A 12,500-nucleotide genomic window follows, 5' to 3' on the forward strand; every position below is an offset into this window, starting at 1 on the left:
ACGTCAAAAGTAGCATTAAAAGCACAGCATCCTGCGTGAGTGAAAGCAGCAGCAAAAGCAGCATTTCATCAGACAGCAGCAGAGCGTCGCTGGAAGGAAGAACTTCCATGATGGAGTGGCCACGTCTGGAGGACTCCCTAATCCCCATCGCCACTCGAGGCCTGTTCCACAGCGACGCCTTCTTCGCAGATGCCCGAAGGCACTTCGATGAAGCCGTTAAGGAGGTCGTAGGTCAGTGGGGTCAGAGGTCAGACGAAGCTAATGACCTCGATTCTTACAGGAAGATTCGAGAACTCGACCTCAAAGACAGCAATCAGGCCGTTTCTCTCTCCCAAGATGACTCTCATCATAAGGTAAGGATTATATAAACACACACACACACTACTGCAGCGTTGGATGTAGTGCTTAAAGATCAGGCACAGTTAAAGAAGTTAGACAGCTAAGTGATCACAGACTAGAGGAAACACAAAAAAGTAAAAGGTAGAAATTAAAGCACTTGTAGGCTTAAGAGGGGAGTTGCAGATAAACTTTGGTACCATTGAAATGAGCAGAGGAAAATTTCAGATGCTCTGATGATCTGACTATTCGAAAGGGCAGTTTTTTTTCTACTTTTCTAACATTTTGTTAGTTGAAAAAAAAGTGTTTAGAATTTGAGTAAAGAGGAATGGACCTCAGATGTACCACTTGTGATCTTTAATGTTCATAACAATTGTAGGCATTATAACATTAGACAAAAATTGAAGACCCTCAAGTATTAAGCGACATAAGAAATAAGCTGATTCCTAGTACTCCATCTTACAATTGCTCCTTAAACCATGGTCCATCAGCCCAAGTGCTCATGGTTAACGCCTGTTCTCTTCTTTGCAGGTTGTGCTAGACGTCAGAGACTTCATGGACGGAGATGTCAAGGTGAAAATTGTGGACGAAAATGAACTCGTGATTGAAGGCAGCGCTGAGAAGAAAGATGGGCATTCGATCTCGAAGAAGAGCTTTTGCCGTCGTTTCACTTTCCCTGGTCTAGTCAAAGCCGATGCTGTCTCCTCGGCAATGTCCTCCGATGGTGTCCTAACAGTCAACGTCCCAAAGAATAACCAAAGAGAAACTTCTGAAAACAAGGTGAACTTCCAGTTGCAGAATACAAAAGAGGAAGTTGCCAGCAGCATCTCAGCTGACACAAGTGACAAGAGGTTTGTTAAGGCAGACTGCAGGAAGGACTTGGCATCAGAGGATTTCTTCCACAACAGGAAGACTGACATTCTGTTGCCTATCTCAGAAAGGGGATCATTTTTCCATGACTCCTTCTTCGAAAATGCACGACAAGACTTTGAGAAATCTGTGAAGGAAGTTTTGAATAATTTTGGAAGTACTTGTGCAAGTGATACAAAGGACAGCATGACGGCATACAGGAGCCTCAGAGAGACGAACCTCACGCAAGAAAATCAAGCCGTTTCTCTTACAGAGGATGACACCTTCCATAAGGTTTGTGGAGCCGACTCCTTTGATGTGATAATAGTACTGGTATTTTGCAGGCAACAAATATACATTTGAAAGTATTTCCTGGCATAACACTCTTTCTTATTTTACAGGTTGTTGTGGATGTCAAAGACTTCATGAAAGGCGATGTTAGTGTGAAGGTTGTGGATGAGACGGAGTTACAGGTTATTGGAAAAGTAGAGGAGACTAGGGAAGGGAAATCTTCACACAAGAGCTTTCAAAGATCATTCACTTTTCCGGGACCCATCAGGTCTAATGAAATCACTTCTGCAATGTCATCGGATGGAATTCTTACCATAAAGGTTCCAAAAGCAAAGGACCAAAAAGAAATGCACTCCACCAACTCCTCTATTCACTCCACCAACTCTTCTAGTTCCCTTTCTTCCAAAGTACGGTCAAACTGTCAGGGAATTAAATTCACCACCAAAGAACAAGAAGACTGTAATGCTAACAGAACACTGGAGAATTCTGCCGAAACTTTCCTTTTGCCAGTGTTTGAGAAAGGCCACTTCTTCCACGACGACTTCTTTGCATCTGTGCGGCAAGACTTCGAAAGGGCAGTTCAGGAAGTGTTGGAGAAGCATGGAAAGTCAACGTCTGTGTCACATGATATGACATCTTACAGAAGCTTAAGAGAGAAAGATATGAGAGAAGAGAATCAAGCAATTTCTGTGACCGAAGATCACCAGAGCCATAAGGTTGGTAGCTCTTAAGTCTTTTGTTTGAAAGCTTTAGGTAACTGAAACAATTTTTTACCTTTGTTTTTGGAAACAAATGTTAAAAACAGGTGACATGCCCTAAGCGTACTTCTTTTTTCAGGTGGTGATGGATGTGCAGGATTTCAACAAGGATGACCTAAAAATTAAAGTCGTTGATGAAAATGAGCTGGTTGTTGAAGGAAAAGTAGAGAGGAAAGAGGGAGAGTCTGTGTCCACAAAAACTTTCTGCAGGAAATTTGTTTTTCCTGGACTGGTGAACTCTGAAGCTGTTTCATCATCGATGTCTTCTGATGGTGTACTGATAATCACCATTCCAAAGAAACAACAAGAACGTCTAGTTTCGACAACTTCTCACTCTCTAGACAGGGACTTCATGTCCTCCTTGAATACTTCTCAAAATTTATCGAACCATGCAAGCACACATATGTCGTCAAGTCAGTCCTTGAATCATAGCCAGTTTTCTGAAGAGATGTCTAGTTTTCACGATGACTTCTTTGCAAAGGCTCACCAGGAGTTTGAAGAAGCTGCCAACAGGGTTTTCAATCACGCACAAGATATGACATTGTCATTGAAGGACAGGAACTCCTTCGAAAATATGTGTGAGGTCAACTCAGTGGACGACGAGCGAATGGTATCTATGGAAGAAGATGGTCATTCTATTAAGGTGAGTTATGCATATTTTATGCCATATTCTGCTCTCAACAATGATATTCCACCAACACCTCAGTTTTACATTAACGAATCATTTAGAAGTGCAGATTTATGGGTGCATCACCATATATAGTCGTCAAAATCTAGACAGGAAGCTACATTTTTTAAAATTCTGCACGTATGATCTAAGTAACGTTAGCTTTCTCTCTTATAAGATAATACTTTACTGCTATGGCGGAAAATGCACCATGAAGAATTATCCATTTTGAAAAATATCAACCTCACTCAGGTTACACATTTTTCTACAGTATATATTTTGAACTTACAGGTCAAAATCGATGTCACTGACTTCGTGGGCGGAGACCTGCAAGTGAAAGCTCTAGAGCAGAACGGGCTCTTGGTGGAGGGTCGAAAGGAAGTCGTGGATGACAATGGAAGGTCTTCTAGCAAGAGCTTCAGCCGTCGCATGAAGTTACCAGGTACAATTAAAGTGGACGCCATCACCTCTGTTCTGTCGAAGGACGGGGTACTGGTCGTTACAGCACCTAAAGACTCCTAAAGAATTCTTTCCTACCGAACCTTTTCAACTGATCAGTGACGATCAGCTGCCAAAAGAGTCCAGACATTGTTACTGTTCTGTTTTCAGCATTCATGTTGTTGGATTAAATACGTGAATATTTATATGATCAATGATATTGGTAATATATTTTTTATTAAAATTCGTCTATTTTGCTAATAAAATAAAGAAAAATTACGTGAATTTCATTCCATTATTATCCTTATGGGTTAAGGTAATAAAGCAGTGACAAATAGACCATTCAGTAATGAGTATATAATGGTCCTGTTTCAATATATAAGTAAAAAAAAAAAAAAAAGGCATATTTTTGGAAACTCGTGATAAATAATTCATCTTACTGATGCACATCGAATGAATGGAGAAAGACATAATATGGACATTATGAGACCTCCTGAAGAAAGGCTTGTAGAAGGCGCATGTAGAAAGCAGGTAAAGGAAAGGGTCATTGATTATAAGAACTGCAAATGATTAGATATTTCTGAGCAAAAACATGAGATACACTCTCCGAGTAGTGACTGAAATGACCAACGTACAGCTTGAGTATCTACTGTAGGCTGAAGTGAATAACTTATAACAGTGAAATCAAACGCCCATTGTAATAGTTTGACTAATTAGTCTGAACTCTGAACTATGTGAAGCTCCGAGACAAATATGAAGGTCCCTGAGCATCAAACTGGTAAAAAAAGAAAAATGGAGGCTGAGTTATGTTTATATCAGCACTTGCATGACTTCGATCCACATACCTGGATGCTTCTTTCGTATGTGGGCCTACCCTCAAGCTCTGTGCTTATACAGAAAATGTTTTTTTTTTTTTTTGCCGAACTGGGTGTGATGTGATACTGACGTTGGCTAATCATAAATAAGCATGCGCATTACAATACTGTGTGCTGCAATTTGACCGACGTTGATAGTTCAACCGCACAGTAGTTTGACTGGTATTTTTGGATGTTGAAAATATATAAAAAAACTGAAATTAAAACTGCAGAGAATATTAACATTGTGTTGAAGAGTTTTGCGATAATCATAGCTTGTCATTTGCAAAGGTAGAATTTCCACTTATTATTTTCGGTGCTTTTCAATATCTACGCTTCCACAATAATATGAAATCTATGGATGTAACATAAATATCTTCTGTGATTTTATACCAGATATAATAAAAAATATTATTTAAACAAAATAGAATTGTACGTTTTACTGTAAATCTTGTTATTTTTATGGATACTTTACCCAAAGGGGTAAAATAAAATCGAAAATACGATGCCTAGGGTGATAAAAACGAATCCAGGTAAAAAAAGTCACAGGGAAAAAGTCACAGAAAAAAAGTCACAGAAAAAAAGTCACAGGAAAAAAAGTCACATTAACCTTTCCTATATACAGTAATGATCCGTAAGGGTTTTAACCAGGTATGTATCCACCTTTGCGGCGTGTTTAGTACAAGGCCGTTGTGGATTTCCGTAAAAACATAAACAAAAGACTGTAAATATCATAAGGATAATGACCCTAGGAAATATTGTGAATTTTTCCCTTTTGGTTTTATCACCGGCCACCATAAATTAATGTGATTTTTTTCTGTGATTTTTTCCTAGCCAAAATTGTGTGATTTTTTCCTGCGGCTTTTTTCCTTGTGACTTTATTCCCGGCCACCATAAATTAATGTGACTTTTTGGCAACGCCAAAGTCTTTTGAACTATTTTTTTCCAATGGGTACTTTTTAGTTGTACTTTTTTGTGACTTTGAGTGATGTACCACCGTTATTTTTATGCTGGAAACGTAACGAAACGAACATAAAACCTTCAGTTTATCAAGAACTGAGAGTTGTGATTAATTAGAAGTTTGAGTGATGTATATTTTTAGGTGTGAAAGCCCTAAGGATTATCCCTGAGACAGGGTAAGAAGAAATGTGGCCTTCTAGCTGGTGTATGCATTCTGAATCCCCTGACCTCCAGGTAAGGAATAGGCCTATGATGTATGCATTCTAAAAGTTATGACCTGATGTGCATGGTTAGGCTGTGCTGAGTTTATATATTTCTCATTTATTAATATAATATTATTTATTAATATATATTACGCTTCCCCGTGCCGCAGTGGTGTAATGATCTCATACCCGAAGGTTATGTAAGTGTAAAGAGACGGCCGCCCGAAGATAGTGTTTATTAATATAATTTTTTTACTAAATATAGAAATGGATGTATATGATACAGTAATAGTGAGATAAGTTGAGAGTTACCGATATAATGGGAAACTTATTGTCTATGGTTTATATTTTTATTTTATCCCTGAGGGCTTTTATTAATATAATTTTTTTACCAGCCCCAAATATACCAAAATGGATGAAATCAAGACTAAATAGACAAAATGCAGTGAATTTATCAATATCTTGGTAATTTTCAACAAAATAATTCACCGAGATAATACACCTCTTTATATATTCTTCTTCAATATTGTATTAAATATTTTGTCCCCAGTGAAGTGATATATAGAATATCCTTTTACATTTAGTGAGTGTATCCGCCAATCTTTAGTATAGTATATATCGAAATAAATAAATATATTATATATAAAATATATATGAATTTATCAGTATCTTGGTAAATTGGTAAAATAATCTCACCTGTATCGAAGAATTTGTTGACTGAAGAATATAGAAAGAGGTGTATATAATATGGTACAGGTGAGAGATTATTATACCAATTTACCAAGATACTAATAAATTCACTATATTCTGTCTACAATCTTGTTTATATACAATTATGTTAACCACAATGTCCTCTTAACCTCTCGAATTCTTCACACATTTTGGATACGCTTGTACGGCAAAGCCTTAGATCCAAATACAAGAATAAATGTGATAGATAATAAATTATATATATATATATATATATATATATATATATATATATATATATATATATATATATATATATATATATATATATATATATATATATATATATATATATATATATATATATATATATATATATATATATATATATATAATTATGTATGGATTGTATGTATTGAAGGTTAAAGACAAGGTCGGCATTAATCATTTTGTGATCAGCATGGGCCCTATTTTTAGGACTTCCTTTCTCTGTTTTTAGTGCTGTCAGGAAAGTCTTAAATTGTAACAGTTCAGGTAAATTCATTTAAAATTTGGCTAAAGAAGTTGAGTTATAGTAAATTTCTATTCTATATCTTAGTTTTGATATTTATTCTATCACTGTATTATACATATTATATATATATATATATATATATATATATACACACATATATATATATATATATATGTGTGTGTGTGTGTGTGTGTGTTTATGTGTGTGTGTGGTTTATTAAAAGGTGTTACTGAGTTTCTGAGCACCCAATTCTCGCATCTATACCTCTCTATGCGTCATATCCACAGTGTAGTTCTTCTTATTTGTGCAACCACGACTTCAGAAAATTAAATGACCATATAAGACATACCCAGGTAATATAGGTCACTCGTTAACTAATAAAATTATGAGAAAATTTCACTTCATATCTAATGACAACCATTTGACTCACGAGGTCTATCTCGAAGAGGGAAGGTATTTCTGTTGGTCGAAGAGTAAGTTCTTTCTCTTCTTCTGCCGAGATGTGGACGTGACTGGAGGCTTTGTTTTATATTTATTTGATTCAAATTTCTGTTGTGCTTTCTTTGAGAATATGTTTATTTGTATGTTTTTATTAAAATGTATTTATTTGTATATATATATATATATATATATATATATATATATATATATATATATATATATATATATATATATATATATATATATATGACTGTCTACATATATGTGCATATATATAGATATATATACATTTTATATATATATATATATATATATACTATATATATATATGTGTGCCATGTATACATGTAGTATTTTAATGTATGTAATATTTAGTTATATATAACTATACTTCTCTCTCTCTCTCTCCTTCCCTTTATATGTATATATATATATATATATATATATATATACAGGCAAATAAATGTATTTTTAGAATCCACAGTAATGACAAATTTCAGTCAGTAACATTTTGAGAAGTTAACAGATAATCATGTCTATGGAAAATCTGTTTAGTACTAGCCTCTATGTATCTCTACTCCCTTTATATATGTTATATATATACATATATATATATATATATATATATATATATATATATATATATATATATATATATATATATATGTATTGAACGAATTTATGTTTATATCAAGACAGAAGTATTTATAAGATAATATTTCTTTCGTCACGTACGCGATAATAAAAAGCACCACTGACATCCACATTCAGCTTGAAGAATGAAGAAGTAAACACGGAAGGTACTCCATCTGGTTGTTACCTTACTTCCATAAAAGGAGAGATGCAACGAGTCCTTTTTCTTTCGTTTTTATCTGCTGATCCTACACTCGCTTTAGAATTCCCTAGGCTACAGACTGATAAAACTAACGCTTGTTACAACTCATTTCTGTTGTAGATTTTAAGCGCCATTACATAAACAATGAGAACATTTCTCGGCTGATACCAGAAAGATCCAGAAAGTTCTACGTTCATCTCAGGCCTCCTTAGGTCGGGAACGAACACACATTACGTCAGAATGACATCATCGTTCACGCCCTGAGCCGTGGGAGGCAAGAAGAGCAGCAGCGGGGTGCCTGCCAACCACCGCGGTTGTATATAAGACACCGGGACTCGCTCACCTGACAGAACACTACGAGAACTGAGCTGATACACAACAGCGTCAACAAGGATCTCTCTATTCGCCCTTTGAAGTGGTTCCGCGCTATAAATATCTGTTCAGAATTAATTCAGTGCACTAAGTACCGTCTTCCTTTCATAAAAGCACGCAGTTCGGTCGCTAGTCTCCAGAGAAAAAGAAGAAGAAAATGGCTCCAACACAACACAACAGCAACACAGCTTCTCGTCTGAGCAGCTGCTCAGCCGACGCGGTTCAAACGAAGTCGTCCTCAAACGTCAAAAGCACCATTAAAAGCACAGCATCCTGTGTGAGTGAAAGCAGCAGCAAAAGCAGTATTTCATCAGACAGCAGCAGAGCGTCGCTGGAAGGAAGAACTTCCATGATGGAGTGGCCACGTCTGGAGGACTCCCTAATCCCCATCGCCACTCGAGGCCTGTTCCACAGCGACGCCTTCTTCGCAGATGCCCGAAGGCACTTCGATGAAGCCGTTAAGGAGGTCGTAGGTCAGTGGGGTCAGAGGTCCGACGAAATGAATGACCTCGATTCTTACAGGAAGATTCGAGAACTCGACCTCAAAGACAGCAATCAGGCCGTTTCTCTCTCCCAAGATGACTCTCATCATAAGGTAAGGATTATATAAACACACACACACACACACACACTACTGCAGCGTTGGATGCAGTGCTTAAAGATCAGGCACAGTTAAAAAGAAGTTAGACAGCTAAGTGATCACAGACTAGAGGAAACACAAAAAGTAAAAGGTAGAAATTAAAGCACTTGTAGGCTTAAGAGAAGGGAGTTGCAGATAAACTTTGGTACCATTGAAATGAGCAGAGGAAAATTTCAGATGTTCTTATGATCTGACTATTCGAAAGGGCAGTTTTTTTCTACTTTTCTAACATTTTGTTAGTTGAAAAAAAGTGTTTAGAATTTGAGTAAAGAGGAATGGACCTCAGATGTACCACTTGTGATCTTTAATGTTCATAACAATTGTAGGCATTATAACATTAGACAAAAATTGAAGACCCTCAAGTATTAAGCGACATAAGAAATAAGCTGATTACTAGTACTCCATCTTACAATTGCTCCTTAAACCGTGGTCCATCAGCCCAAGTGCTCATGGTTAATGCCTGTTCTCTTCTTTGCAGGTTGTGCTAGACGTCAGAGACTTCATGGACGGAGATGTCAAGGTGAAAATTGTGGACGAAAATGAACTCGTGATTGAAGGCAGCGCTGAGAAGAAAGACGGGCATTCGATCTCAAAGAAGAGCTTTTGTCGACGCTTCACTTTCCCTGGTCTAGTCAAGGCCGATGCTGTCTCCTCGGCAATGTCCTCCGATGGTGTCCTAACAGTCAACGTCCCAAAGAATAACCAAAGAGAAACTTCTGAAAAGAAGGTGAACTTCCAGTTGCAGAATACAAAAGAGGAAGTTGCCAGCAGCATCTCAGCTGACACAAGTGACAAGAAGTTTGTTAAGGCAGACAGCAGGAAGGACGTGGCATCAGAGGATTTCTTCCACAACAGGAAGACTGACATTCTGTTACCTATCTCAGAAAGGGGATCATTTTTCCATGACTCCTTCTTCGAAAATGCACGACAAGACTTTGAGAAATCTGTGAAGGAAGTTTTGAATAATTTTGGAAGTACTTGTGCAAGTGATACAAAGGACAGCATGACGGCATACAGGAGCCTCAGAGAGACGAACCTCACGCAAGAAAATCAAGCCGTTTCTCTTACAGAGGATGACACCTTCCATAAGGTTTGTGGAGCCGACTTCTTTGATGTGATAATAGTACTGGTATTTTGCAGGCAACAAATATTATACATTTGAAAGTATTTCCTGGCATAACACTCTTTCTTATTTTACAGGTTGTTGTGGATGTCAAAGACTTCATGAAAGGCGATGTTAGTGTGAAGGTTGTGGATGAGACGGAGTTACAGGTTGTTGGAAAAGTAGAGGAGAAAGGGAAGGAAATCTTCACACAAGAGCTTTCAAAGATCATTCACTTTTCCGGGACCCATCAGGTCTAATGAAATCACTTCTGCAATGTCATCGGATGGAATTCTTACCATAAAGGTTCCAAAAGCAAAGGACCAAAAGGAAATGCACTCCACCAACTCCTCTATTCACTCCACCAACTCTTCTAGTTCCCTTTCTTCCAACGTACAGTCAAACTCTCATGGAATTAAATTTACTACCAAAGAAAACGAAGAATCTAATGCTAACAGAACTCTGGAGAATTCTGCCGAAACTTTCCTTTTGCCAGTGTTTGAGAAAGGCCACTTCTTCCACGACGACTTCTTTGCATCTGTGCGGCAAGACTTCGAAAGGGCAGTTCAGGAAGTGTTGGAGAAGCATGGAAAGTCAACGTCTGTGTCACATGATATGACATCTTACAGAAGCTTAAGAGAGAAAGATATGAGAGAAGAGAATCAAGCAATTTCTGTGACCGAAGATCACCAGAGCCATAAGGTTGGTAGCTCTTAAGTCTTTTGTTTGAAAGCTTTAGGTCACTGAAACATTTTTTTACCTTTGTTTTTGGAAACAAATGTTAAAAACAGGTGACATGCCCTAAGCCTACTTCTCTTTTCAGGTGGTGATGGATGTGCAGGATTTCAACAAGGATGACCTAAAAATTAAAGTCGTTGATGAAAATGAGCTGGTTGTTGAAGGAAAAGTAGAGAGGAAAGAGGAGAGTCTGTATCCACAAAACTTTCTGCAGGAAATTTGTTTTTCCTGGACTGGTGAACTCTGAAGCTGTTTCATCATCGATGTCTTCTGATGGTGTGCTGATAATTACCATTCCAAAGAAACAACAAGAACGTCTGGTTTCCACGACGTCTCACTCTCTAGACAGGGACTTCATGTCCTCCTTGAATACTTCTCAAAATTTATCGAACCATGCAAGCACACATATGTCGTCAAGTCAGTCCTTGAATCATAGCCAGTTTTCTGAAGAGATGTCTAGTTTTCACGATGACTTCTTTGCAAAGGCTCACCAGGATTTTGAAGAAGCTGCTAACAGGGTTTTCAATCACGCACAAGATATGACATTGTCATTGAAGGACAGGAACTCCTTCGAAAATATGTGTGAGGTCAACTCAGTGGACGACGAGCGAATGGTATCTATGGAGGAAGATGGCCATTCTATTAAGGTGAGTTATGCATATTTTATGCCATATTCTGCTCTCAACAATGATATTCCACCAGCGCCTCAGTCTTACATTAACGAATCTTTTAGAATTGCAGATTTATTGTCCATCACCATATATAGTCGTGAAAATCTAGACAGGAAGATACATTTTTGAAAAATCTGCACGTATGATCTAAATAACGTTACCTGTCTCTCTTATAAGATAATACTTTGGTGCTATGGCGGAAAATTCACCATGAAGAATGATCCCTTTTGAAAAATATCAACCGCACTCAGGTTACACATTTTTCTACAGTATATATTTTGAACTTACAGGTAAAAATCGATGTCACTGACTTCGTGGGCGGAGACCTGCAAGTGAAAGCTCTAGAGCAGAACGGGCTCTTGGTGGAGGGTCGAAAGGAAGTCGTGGATGACAATGGAAGGTCTTCTAGCAAGAGCTTCAGCCGTCGCATGAAGTTACCAGGTACAATTATAGTGGACGCCATCACCTCTGTTCTGTCGAAGGACGGGGTACTGGTCGTTACAGCACCTAAAGACTCCTAAAGAATTCTTTCCTACCGAACCTTTTCAACTGATCAGTGACGATCAGCTGCCAAAAGATTCCAGACATTGTTACTGTTTTGTTTTCAGCATTCTTGTTGTTGGATTAAATACGTAAATATTTATATGATCAATGAATTTGGTAATATATTTTTATTAAACTTTGTCTATTTTGCTAATAAAATAAAGAAAAAATTACGTGAATTTCATTCCATTATTATCCTTATGGGTTAAAGTAATAAAGTAGTGACAAATGGACCATTCAGTAAAGTATATAATGGTCCTGTTTCAATATATAAGTAAAAAAAAAAACATATGTTTGATAACCCGTGTATAAGAAATAGAAACTCGTGATAAATAATTCATAATGCCGATGTACATCGAATAAATGGAGAAAGATATAATATGATGGACATTATGAGGCCTCCTGAAGAAAGGCTTGTAGGAGGTGTATGTAGAAAAGAGGTAAAGGAAAGGGTCGTTGATTATAAGAACTGCAAATGGTTAATATTTCTGAGCAAAAACATGAGAAATACATTCTCCGAGTAGTGACTGAAATGACCAACGTACAGCTTGAGTATCTAGGCTGAAGTGAATAACTTATAACAGTGAAATCAAACGCC

General features: G+C 37.3%; 1 protein-coding gene and 1 long non-coding RNA gene across 2 annotated transcripts in view; one reads left to right on the top strand and one right to left on the bottom strand.

Annotated features, from left to right (window-relative positions):
• Positions 1 to 11,987, top strand: part of LOC136842138 (serine-rich adhesin for platelets-like) — a 12,256-nt gene extending 269 nt beyond the window's left edge. The window contains 12 exon segments of the mRNA XM_067109497.1: positions 1 to 353; positions 868 to 1,479; positions 1,587 to 2,192; positions 2,314 to 2,877; positions 3,193 to 3,420; positions 8,342 to 8,803; positions 9,327 to 9,938; positions 10,049 to 10,137; positions 10,139 to 10,652; positions 10,774 to 10,932; positions 10,934 to 11,335; positions 11,650 to 11,987. The exon segment at positions 1 to 353 is cut by the window's left edge and continues 269 nt beyond it. Coding sequence (XP_066965598.1) covers positions 1 to 353; positions 868 to 1,479; positions 1,587 to 2,192; positions 2,314 to 2,877; positions 3,193 to 3,420; positions 8,342 to 8,803; positions 9,327 to 9,938; positions 10,049 to 10,137; positions 10,139 to 10,652; positions 10,774 to 10,932; positions 10,934 to 11,335; positions 11,650 to 11,880 — 4,832 coding nt within the window. The 3' untranslated portion in view covers positions 11,881 to 11,987.
• The window catches only part of LOC136841797 (uncharacterized), a 136,112-nt gene that overhangs the window by 97,549 nt on the left and 26,063 nt on the right, over positions 1 to 12,500 (bottom strand). The window lies entirely within an intron of this gene.

Source organism: Macrobrachium rosenbergii, chromosome 9, assembly GCF_040412425.1.
Source record: "Macrobrachium rosenbergii isolate ZJJX-2024 chromosome 9, ASM4041242v1, whole genome shotgun sequence".
Classification (NCBI taxonomy): domain Eukaryota; kingdom Metazoa; phylum Arthropoda; class Malacostraca; order Decapoda; family Palaemonidae; genus Macrobrachium; species Macrobrachium rosenbergii.